Here is a 12228-nt window from a genome sequence, read left to right on the forward strand (position 1 = left end):
GTTCCAAGCTCAGTACATCGTTAAAATAGTGTGGTGGTGTCTGCCTGGAACTCCAGCACTCAAGGTCATCCTCAGTGACACAGGAAATCTGAAGCCAGCCTGACTACAATACTTGATTTCAAAATGTAACTAAAAGTTGCAGTAGTCAAAATAGCAGGTATTCGCTCAAGTAGACCCACACCGTGCCAGCCCCGGGAATAAGTTCATGCATTTACATCTAGCTTCTTTCTGACAGAAGTGTCAGGAATGCACAATGGGGAAAGAACAGTAAAAGGCTCTGGGAACTGGGTCTACCTGCCCATGTATGCGATGAGTTCCTCAAGTCACACCATTTACAAAGATCACCTAGAGCTCACCTCAAACGTTCAGAGCTAAAACTAAAACTCCTAGGGGGGAAATGGGGGAAAGGCAACCTGACCGTGCTTTAGGCAATTGTGCTTTTGACTTGCCACCAAAAAGCCACCAACGAATGCAAAAGTAGACAAATGGGATTACTAACGAAAAGGGCTTCCTTGGAACAGCAAAGGAGAGAAGAAAGTGGAAAGACCACCCCCAGAATGGGGCATCTGATAGCAGGCTGCTGTCCAGAACAATCCAATAGAAGAAGACAAAGGATGCCCTGCTGTGGTGACATGCCTTCAACCCCAGCAACCTCTGATCTACTTAGCAAGTAATAAGACCACACACACACACACACACAAAGGATGTAGTTAGTAAAATGGACCAAAACCCATTACATATGTTCTCAACAAAGGGTCAACAAGCCTATAAAAAAAGAAAACTCAATCAGGGAGACAAAAATTAAAATGGGACGTCACTTCATGCCTATCAGAATGGCTATTAAAAAAAAAGAGGGAAGTTGGGCTGAAGAGATGGCTCAGCATCTAGCAGAGGACCAGAGTTCCCAGCATCCATGTCAGAGGGCTCACAACCACCTATAACTTTGGCTTCTGGGAATCCAATGCCATCTTCTGGCCTCCTAGGGCACCAGCACTCATGTATGCACCACACACGCACACGCATGCACATACACACGCACACACACACACACACACACTCACATGGAGAAAGCTAACAAATGCTGGTAAGAACATGGAGTAAGGAGAAACTGCACTGTTGGTAAGAATGTATGTTGGTTCAGCTGTTATGGGAGTTCCTCAATCCCATTATTGGGTTTATATATCTACGTCCCAAGGGGGAAAAATCAGTATGTTGATATCTACACTCACCAAGCAGATGAGCAGATGAAGAAAACACAGTACAAATACACAGTGAGATGGGATTCAGCCATTTAATGGGGGAAACCCTGACATTTGCGATGATGTAGACAAGCCTGGGATAAAACTAAGGCCAAGAAAACAGATACTTCATGATGTAGTCCACACATGAAATCTAAAATCGCTGAAGTCAGAATGGGGTATTGGAAGGTTGGGATGCACTTGAGAGGAACTGGGGAAACAGGCAGTCAAAGGACACAATTTTGGGGATCATCTTTAAAGAAATAAAGTTGAGATGACCCCATGGATAAAGGCACCTCCCCCAAACCTGGTGACCCGAGTTTGCTTCATGGGACCCACGTGATGGGAGGAGAGGGCTGTCCTCTAGGGCCAGTTCCTCAGATGTGCTCTTACCAGCAAACAGATTAATAAAATCTGATAAAAATGTACACCTAAACCGGGTGGTGGTGGCGCACGCCTTAAATCCCAGCACTCGGGAGGCAGAGGCCAGCCTGGTCTACAAGAGCTAGTTCCAGGACAGGAACCAAAAACCTACGGAGAAACCCTGTCTAGAAAAATTAAAAAAAAAAAAGTACACCTAAAAAACTTTCTGAGAGTAAGAACACACACACAGAAGTTCCTTATCTCAACCTCTGCTCTTCTCGTCACGGCCACGTGCAAGCCATGAAGGGAACTCAAAGATCCTGACCACACTGCCCCCTGAGACTTCGTCCCTGGGGCGGGGCAGCCGGGTGTGATGGCATATTCCTTCAATCCTAGCACTCAGGAAGAGTTTGAGACAGGCATGGTCTACATAGTGAGTTCTAGGGCAGCCTGAGCTACATGGTGAAACACTGTCTCTGAAAAAAAAAAAAAAAGACAAGAAAAAAGAAGAAAATCTTTGAAAAAGGGATATCAATTGTTTCCTGAGACACCATTTCAAAGGGCAGTTACAGAGAAAAGCATTGCTGAGAACATTGTAAAACGCCTAATGTTTCTAAACAACCCAAACAACTGCTCCTTAGAACAAGAATGTGACAAAGAGTAAGGGAAGTTAACTGAGATTTCGTGAGCAAATAGCAAAATTTTAGCAAGCATTTTGAGAAAATGGTTTATTTCATCGCCAAGAAAAAAAATCACAGTATACAAAGATATTACAAAAGTAACACAATGTTTTGTACAATAAAAGACATCTTGACATTTAAAAAATATTTCATCTTGATACAAAGGTTAATGTCTTAGATAATAGTATCTGAGAACTCTAAAAAAATAATTTCCTGAGTGCCTTGAAGTCCATTTATTATCAAGCATATAAAATAAGTTTCAAATGCAGACAGCTCAGCAGGAGAGCACTTGCCCAGCAGTTATATGACTCGGGGTTCAATTCCTGTATGATGCTCCCCTCCTTTCCCCTCAGAAATCTAAATATTTTAAACCAGATGCAGTGTGGTGGCATACGCCTACAACCCCAGCACTTGGAAGGGAGAGGCAGGTGGACAGTAAATTCAAGATCAAAACAGCAACAGATTTCACTATTTAGCTGAGATTTTTGAATCCATGGCCAACAGTATTTTCCAATTCTTTGACAACTGATTGATGTCTCCTATGTTGCACAGGCTGATTGTCAAGTCCTACCCTCAAGCACACCTCCCGCCTCAGCCTTCCAGGTGCTGAGGCTACAGGCGCGAATCTCCGTGAGGTCTAGTGAAGATTGAAAGTCACAGGGATCCTGAAGCACGCCAACCTTATCCTAATGTTTTGATTAAAAAAGCTTAAAAAGAAAATGACACAAGATGTTTTTAGCTTCTCTTTCTGAGCTCAAGAGATATTCATTCTGTTTATACGGAGAAAGCAAGAACTAAGTGGTGATATGAGGATACTGGCAACAGGGGAAGAGATGTGGTGCACAGGTGGAGTTTGGGAAGGAAGGCCCATGCCCTCCAAACCAGGTGAAATACAAGCTGGGCGATGGTGGCGCACACCTTTAATCCCAGCACTCGGGAGGCAGAGGCAGGCGGATCTCTGGGAGTTCGAGGCCAGCCTGGTCTACAAGAGCTAGTTCCAGGACAGGCACCAAAAGCTACGGAGAAACCCTGTCTCGAAAAAAGAAATACAAGTGCAACTAGGGAGAAAGGGGAAACGTGGCTAAACGCATTTTAAGTTATAAAATGAGTTCTGTGACCAGGAAAACAGCACCTGGAAATAAAACATCATTTGAAAATACTCTAAGCACAGATGCAGATGAACCTTAGTTCCATTTAGAGGAGAAACTAAGAAAGAAGTCAATGTGGGGTAACATCTGCTGAGCTTTCTAACAGCTGTGTTATCAGTGCCAACTACTACCGAATTGCTACAATCATCTGATTTGGGCATGCAGATCAATATGGTCAAATGCTTCCCCGGCAAAGCCCAATTAAATTAAATCTGTCACTGATGTCCAGAACCACATAAACTTGGTGTGACTGTGCACACCTGCAATCCCAGCACTCCCGAGGTAGAAGCAGAAGGATTCGAAGGTTAAGGTCATCTTTGGCTATGTAGCAGGTTTGAGGACAGCTTGAACTTTATGAAACCCCATCTCAAACAGGAGTTCAAAGGAGGTGGTCAGCTTCGCATATACACTGAGGAGAGACCTAGATTTGCTGCTGTCCTGACAGATTCGGGAGATGAAGAATCAAGGACGACATTAGAAGCACAACACGACAGTTTCCAGAGCTGGTGAGGTGCGGAAAAGCAAGCCAAAAGCAAGGCTTCGATACATCAGACTAACATTTAAATTTATTTTGTAATTTTTTTTCTGTTTCCCCCTACAAGGGGTTGAACACAGGGTCTTGCAAACATTAAGCAAGCTCTAACCACTGAGTTGCATCTTAGCCTTTTCTATCTTTATTCTGAGACAAAATTTCCATAAGCTGCCCAGGCTGGTACTGAGCTTACTATGCAGCCCAGGCAGGCCTTGAACTGTAATGTCAAGCAGAAAGATGACAGACATGGGCTAGAACATCTGGTTAGATTCCTGATAGAGAAGTAGACGGGCTTTATGAGATTAAAGGGAATGAGGACATCTTCTAATAAAGAAAAGGTTTTAAAAAGCATGTTTCTTGAAAATATTGGTATTAAGCTATTTTTTAAAAGACTTATTTTATTATGTATACAATGTTCTGTGCCTGCATGTATGCCTGAAGGCCAGAAGAGGGCACCATATCTCATTACAAATGGTTGTGAGCCACCATGTGGTTGCTGGGATTGAACTGAGACCCTCAAGAACAGTCAGTGCTCTTAACTGCTGAGCCATCTCTCCAGCCCAAAGCTAATTTCCTAAGTAGCCTTAGTGGTATGAGTCTAAATAATATAAAAATAGAAAACAAAAACCCTCCATACCTTGAAATCTCACTTCAGTGATCCTACCCTCCCCCGTCTCTGTCTCTGTCACACACACACACACACACACACACCACACACACACACACACACACGCACACACACCTAAAAATACCAAGAAACCCCAGAAACCCCTTAGGGGTCACTTTAGTCTATGGGCCTCAACAATAATAATGAGTTTATTTCCCAATGGCATAGCCATTACACGTTTTACCTTAAATCTGCTTAAAAGCAAATATCAATTCATTTAACTAATACATTAATACATTACAAAAGACACATAGCTTGTCTTGAGGACATATGAAAGAACAAGTCACACCAAGCACATCCAATTTCGGCATCTTTCAAAGTAAGAATCATAGAGCCCTCTACAGTTACTACTTCTGCACCCTCTCTTTATAGTCTATATACCTAAAGCTTTATAGCTCCCTAGATTTAAGTCCTGAAACATATTTAAAAAAAAGTATATGCAAAAGAATCACTCAACTGCTCACTCTGCAGAGTGTCAATACTTGAATATTGACTATTCTGAGCAAAATTATGACTATTTGCATCATTCGACGGTCCAGGCTCATTTATCAGGCTGTTTTCGACACAATTGAAGCTTGACCTATTGAATGAATCTGGCTGAGAAACAAAGGCAGAATTAGATCTGGTGCCTGCTGATATACTGGCAGAAGGCATCTGGTGTAGTTGTCTCAGGTCTCTTTGGTCTAACCTTGAGTTACATGAAGGGTTTTCAAGATTGATGCTCACAAGTCTTGGATTATCAGTGTCCCCCACGTTATCATTGCTGGTTGTCATCAAATTCACAGGGTTATTAGCCAGCATGTTGACATCAGAAATGCTATATAAGTCGGCCGGTGACATGGATGGCGTTTCCATTCTAGCTAGGCCATCAGTATAGAGGCAAGCATTAGGAGCACTTAACTCGATACCAGGCACTTCTAGGAACCCAAGGGTGCCTGGTGAGTTAGAGGGCACTGTTGCTGCTGAGAAGCTACTCAATGTATTTGTACTGACTGAGCGTGAGGTGGGGTGGGTCACTGGTGACCAGCTTGTAGGTGGAGAGACCACCGAGGCCATGGCTGGTGGGTGATGCCGTCCACTTGAGATGGGCACAGATGAAGAATAGTAGGGTTCGGCTTGACTTGACACTCCCGAAGACCTGGGCATTTCTGGTAAAACGGTACCATGAGAAAACAAGTTTGGTTCTGTAGAAGAAAATGTATTTTATAAATTAAGGTGAACTAATTAACCTAAAGCATTATTTTTGAATTGAAATTATAAAAACCCACTAAAATTTTTCCAGGGAACTGATACATTTCAAATAAAAAAAAATAAAGCGCAAAAATTATTACATGATTTCAAAACTAAATTCAGTAATATGTAATTGCTTTATAAATAGATGAAAAATTATTTTGAAAAATGTTGGTATATATAATTTTCTTCAAGTTAAATATGAAAATCCAACTTTTTGAGCCATATAGGTACATCTTTAAAACATGGCAGATAAGTATCGGATATAGTCTCTACTTTTAGGAGAAAATGGAGAGACGGAGAAGACATTCATGGGGAAACTAAAAAATAGTTTTTAAGACTTACTAAGATATGGTACTACAAAATTCCCTATCATAAAAACTGTATTTATTGACATATTACAAAAGTATTATATAAACCAGGATAAAGTACCAATTTAAGGAAAGAAGATGGAAAATTTGTCAGGGGCTCATAAAATATCTTCTATCAAAGGCCAGATGGTTTTAAGGTATGTTGGGTGAGCAACCTCTGTTGGAACTACTCGAATCTGTTGCTGCAGAAGGAAAAAGGGAGTCTAGGTCTGGAGTGGACTGGGCCTGCCAGCAAGTGCTCACATGCCTGAGGTCTGCTGCAGCACCGCTTAAAAAGGCAGTGAGAGACACTGCAACCAAAGGAGCTTAGCGCCATATCCACATCATTTCTCCCAGGACACAGTGCAATTAGCAATTTTACCAGCTGTGATGGTTTGAATACGAATGAGCCCTATAGACTCATGTTTGAATACTTGGCCCACAGGGAGAGGCACTATTAGGAGGTGTGGCCTTGTTGGAGGAAGTGTGTCACTGTGGAGGTGGGCTTTGAAGTCTCATATGCTCAAGCTATGCCCAGTATGACACACTGGGGCTTCTGCTGCCTGTGGATCTGGATGTAGAACTCTCAGCTCCTTCTCCAGCACCAAGTCTGCTTGCATGCCATCACGAAGAGACTGAACTAAAGCTCTGAAACTGTAAGCCAGTCCCAGTGAAATGTTTTCCTTTGTAAGAGCTGCCGTGGTCATGGTGTCTCTTCCCAGCAGTACAACAGGGACTAAGATACCAGTGTATCAACAAAATGTAACTGCTTGACAATAAAATCCCCAAAATAGAATCAGTTTCCAACACAACCTCCAGAGGCACAGAGCAGCTAAATGCAATATTGAAAGCATGAGAAAATCTGTAGAAAATAAAAATATTTAAAAAGCATTTATTCCTAAAATATGGAATAACAACATTTAATAGGGATAAAATACCTTTTTTGATGAATCTTCCATCTCCAATTGACCCTGAGGGGACAGTTCTTATTCTCTCAGGAAAGTTAGCTGCTATGATAAAAATTTTCTATTATTAAATGTAACTTGAAAAAAGTTTATAATTAAAAAAATTTAAAAACCAGTAAAGCAAAGAAATTAGTTTAAATATAAATCAATCCAAAATATTCTTACCACAATCTTGCATCAGTTTCTGAAAAAGTAGAGTTGTTTTTTGTTTCTTTGATTTATTGCCATATGCATCTGATTAAAAAAGAAAGCAGACAAAAACAGTAAGTCATCATGGGTTCTATCCCCCCACCATTAAGTAGGCACACTGAGAGCACACGGCAGTGCTTTGAGTGATGTGAGTCATATAGACCTGTAGAGACATACAGTACAGATCTGTACAGTAGATCCTGTAGAGACATACAGTACAGATCTGTACAGTAGATCCTGTAGAGACATACAGTACAGATCTGTACAGCAGATCCTCTATCAGCTGTCAGGGACACTTTGAGTGATGTGAGTCATATAGACCTGTAGAGACATACAATACAGATCTGTACAGTAGATCCTGTATCAGCTGTCAGGGACACTTTTCTTTTAAGCAGCTAAACTAGTCATTTTTTCACCCTAAAAACATATAAGTCAACATGAACTAATGAAATAAGGTCTGGGAATACATAAACCAAAACAGATACCATTAAAAACCTTTCCAAATATAAAAGGGCACAGTAAGTACAAAAAGTGAATCCAAAAATAAACAATGAGAGAAAATATGATCCAACAGTTCAAGAACTCTCAAATTACTGAAACCCTCCTAAGAAATGTAAAAAGCAAGAAAAAAAAAACAAAGACACAATCCTGAAAACGTTCAGGAAAAGAAAATCTAAAATACAAAGATATAAAACTGCATTCAAAAGCCAGGCGGTGGTGGTGCATGCCTTTAATCCCTACACATGGGAGGCAGAGGCAGGCAGATCTCAGTGAGTTCGAGGCCAGCCTGGTCTACAGAGTGAGTTCCAGGACAGCCAGGACTGCTACACAGAGAAACCCTGTCTTGAAAAACAAAACAAACAAACAAACAAACTGCACGCACGTGTTTATTTTACAATATTACCAGCGTGATCAGTTTAAGAAGATGATTTGTTCTTAGCTGAGAATGCAGCTGGGCTGGTTCAGCACTTGTTAGTGTGCATAAAATGCTGCGTTCTACCCCTAGCACCACATTTAACAAGGTGGAGTGGGGAGCACAGTGTCCCATGTCTGCAATCCCAACAGTCAGGAGGTGCAGGCAGGAGGCTCATTCGGCCTTAGCTATACAGCAAGTCCATAGACATCATGGAGTACATGAGACTCTGTTTCCAATACACACACACACACACACACACACACACACACGTATATAGTGTATGTGTGTGTGTGTGTGTGTGTGTGTGTGTGTGTGTGTGTACATGACTGCCCTCATACCTTTTTCATCTGGCAGGTATCTGAAATCCATAGATTCACTAACTTCCTGGTCGGAAGGTCTCCGCAGCTGCATCTTCACTGTCACAGGCTCCAATATGGCTTTGCAATATGGAGGAGTCTTGAAAACAATAGCTACTTGGCGGTGTACATCAGCTTGTGAAAAAATCCCTTTAGCTTCCCAGTCATTCAACACAAAACGAACTTCTATGTCATCTAGTGAATAAGATGCCAAAGATTAGTAACAATGGGGGAACAAGGTAAAATACATATATTAATTAAAAATATATTACTAATTCAAAGAAACAAAATTGGCAAATACCTTTCTGAACTTTGTCGCAAAGTAGAAATATTTCGTCTCCTCCCCGGACACTTCCACAGTTCTTGTTTACACGACAAATCCTTAGTTCAGCAGTATTTGGGGCACCTAAACATAAAAAAGTCTCAGTATTGTCTTAATTAACGTTACTACTGCTATGATGAAACACCATGACCAGAAGCAGCTTGGGGAGGAGAGGGTTTATTTCACTCACAGTTCCATAGAACAGTTCATCATCAAAAGCAGAGAGGGTAGGAACTCATACAGGGCAAGAACCTGGAGGCAGGAGCTGATGCAAAGGCTGTAGTGATATTTTATTTGTCTTTTAATAAATAAAGCTTGCCTGAAGACCAGAACACAAAACAGCCGCACTAGTCAGTCATACAGGACAGGCAGTGGTGGCTCACATTAGTTAGTCATAGAGGCCTGGCGGTGGTGACACACACCTTTAATCCCAGCTCTAGAGAGGAATATAAGGTGGGATGAGACAGAAACTCGTTCTCATTCAGTCTGAAGATTTCATAGAGGTAAGAGCTCTCCTCTAGTGGTTGGCTGCTTTGCTTTTCTGATCTTCAGGTTGAACCCCAATATCTGTATTTGGATTTTTATTATTCATGCTACATTTGGCGCCCAAAATTTAAGGTATAAATTCATGAAAAAGCTGTCTGCCTGTGATTTTTTTTTAGCCACCGTCACAGGCTGGAGCTGCATGTGGGGCTCCAGTCCCACTCGGCTAGGCTTTCTTTTTTTTCCCCAAGCCTCTGAGCAAGTTGGAGATTTTCCTCTGTGACAGTCTCCAGCTGCACCCCAAACTCCAGAAGCACCTGGGCTCCAAACACCACAGGACTCACCTGCCCCAAATCGGCTGGTTCTGTATTCAGATAGCCCTGGTCACACACACTTTTTCAGAACAATCAACTGTGTTTCTTTCAGACAGCCTGTGGGCACTGCACTCTCTCTCTCTTTCCCTCCCCCTTCCCTTCTTTCTTTCCCTTTCTCCCCTATCCCCATCTTTCTCTCTCTCTCTCTCTCCCCCTTAGCTCCCTCTCTCTCCACTGTGGGTTTCAGTGCTGGGATTAAAGCATGCGCCACCACCGCCTGGCTATGCTAGACAGTTTTAAAATGAAATGATTAAATGAGAAAATATCTATTTTAGATGAGATTTATGTAACGTCAATTATAAACATTATCAGCTTTATGATTTTTGTCTTATCACTAAAAAAGTTTGTTAATCTGAATGCTAAGATACAGGCCTGAGAAAAACCTAATGAAACAGATCAAAGAGATATTCAAATCCAGACAGAGGAACCAACTTCAGTTTTGCATTATAAGAATACAGAGGAAAAGCCTAAGGTTTTCGGACAACCAACTTTGATATATCCAGTAGCCTTACAGGAATTGCCAGATGGCAGAGGCTCTGTTACAGTTAACTGGACTCCTGTGATATTGTTAGATTTAAGGAGATTCAAGGAAGCAATAGTCTCATATGGCATGCGTTCACCTTTTGTGAAGCCAAAGTTAAACTTGTGGTCAGTTCATAACAGAATTACCCTAAAGACTGGATAGACTTAGTTACAGGTGTTTGAGAACCTGGTCCACAATTACAATGGAGTACCAGGTTCAGAGAAGAAGCTAAGATTATTGAACAACGCAGTAAAGCCAGAGGTAGGGAATTCTCCTAAGATCAAATTGTTGGAGAAGGAGATGATGCTACTTTAGAAAGGCAAGCTGTATATGATGACCACACCCTGGATTTATACCACTCAGCAGCTTTGAATGCTTGGGACAGAATTGGAGAAATAGGAAAGAAAATTGAGTCATTTACTAAAGTTATACAGGGCCCAAGGAAGCCTTTAGGGATTTCTTAAAAAGATTGACTTGAGCAGTAAATAGAATGAAACCAAATTCAGAAGCTAGACAAATAATAATTGAATCTATGGCTTTTGAAAATGCCAATGCTCTATACAAAAGGATAATTAGGCCATTAAAGGCAAGGTCTGCACCTTTGGATAAATGAAGTCTAGATACAGTTAATATTGAATGTCATAAAAAAAATATTGAATGTCATGACCATGATGGTACATGGATAGGAAAGGTGATTTCCAGAGGTTTGAGGAAAACTCAAAATGTCAAATGCTATAGTTGAGGCAAACAAGGTCACCTTAAAATGGACTGTACAAAATGCAGTCCTAGAAATATTTTTTTTCTAAGAATAATCCATTCAGAATGCCCCTCCCTTCTGGATTATGCAGAGGTGTGGAAAAGGCAGGTATCAGACTAATGAATATATGTCAACAAGGAATAGTCAAGGTAATCCTTTGCCATCAGGAAACTCCCTGAGGGGCCTCTTGCAGGCTCCTATGCCAACTCTGGTTCAGTTGTTCCCTACCGTCGTAGAGGAAACTTCTTCCCAGAGCAAATAATGAACCTAATGCATATTGTAAGAAATCATACTGCTCTGGATAATAGAACAGGTATAGAAGAGAGAACAAAAACTGAGGAGAAACCATAAAGTATTTTGACAACTTATATAAAGGAACAGAGACCAAAATTAAAAATACAAATAAATGACGTTGTCACTGAAGGTCTGGAAGACACAGATAAAGATGTAACAATTTCATCAGAATCTTGGCATTCAGACTGGCCTCTTCAGGATGTAAATGTTCAGTTTTTAGGGATCATAACTTTATCTCAGGTAAAGCAGAACATGATATGGGTCAAATGTATAGGGTCAGAAGGACAAAGAACAATATTAAAACCATACGTGGCTAACATAGCAATAAATTTGTGGGGACATGATTTGTTACAGTAATGGAATACTCAGATTAACATTCCACAAATCTTAGAAACAAACCATAAATTAATGTATGTTTCTAGGAAAAATGTTACAAGATATTATAAAGAACAGTCACTGACCATTCAGGTTGTACATAACAGGTCACAACAGCTGCTGATATTTCAAAGGCACCAACAGCCCTACCTTTAAAATGGTTGACAGAAAAACCTGTATGGGTAAGCAATGGCCTTTAACAATAAAGAAACTACAGGCTTTAAAAAAGCTGGTACAGGAGCAACCAGATGCTCAGCATATTAAAGAACCAACCAGTCCTTGTAATTGTCCTGTATTTGTTGTTAAAAAGAAATGTGGAAAATGGAGAATGGTGACAGATCTAAGAGCTGTTAATGAGGTGATTCACCTAATAGGTTCTCTACAGTCTGGAATTCCATTGTCTTCTCTATTACCTAAAGGATGGCCTCTTATAAATATTGATTTAAAAGATTGTTTCTTCACTATA

The 12228-nt window shown here is 40.9% G+C and overlaps 1 protein-coding gene across 4 annotated transcripts in view; it reads right to left on the reverse strand.

Annotated features, from left to right (window-relative positions):
* Positions 1-200: 200 nt before the first annotated feature.
* Rel (REL proto-oncogene, NF-kB subunit) overlaps positions 201-12228 on the reverse strand; it is a 40151-nt gene continuing 28123 nt past the window's right edge. The window contains exons 6-10 of one of the 4 annotated variants that reach the window (XM_050140814.1): positions 8936-9040; positions 8617-8829; positions 7339-7407; positions 7147-7215; positions 201-5776 (exon numbers count right to left, since the gene is read on the reverse strand). In XM_050140814.1, coding sequence (XP_049996771.1) covers positions 5052-5776; positions 7147-7215; positions 7339-7407; positions 8617-8829; positions 8936-9040 — 1181 coding nt within the window. In that variant the 3' untranslated portion in view covers positions 201-5051. Of the gene's footprint in view, positions 5813-7146; positions 7219-7338; positions 7408-8616; positions 8830-8935; positions 9041-12228 lie in introns of all 4 variants that reach the window. The other 3 variants (XM_050140813.1, XM_050140812.1, XM_050140811.1) reach the window with 3 other exon arrangements.

Source organism: Alexandromys fortis, unplaced genomic scaffold (assembly GCF_014885135.2).
Source record: "Alexandromys fortis isolate MF-2015 unplaced genomic scaffold, M_Fortis_MF-2015_v1.1 scaffold_7, whole genome shotgun sequence".
NCBI classification, from domain to species: domain Eukaryota; kingdom Metazoa; phylum Chordata; class Mammalia; order Rodentia; family Cricetidae; genus Alexandromys; species Alexandromys fortis.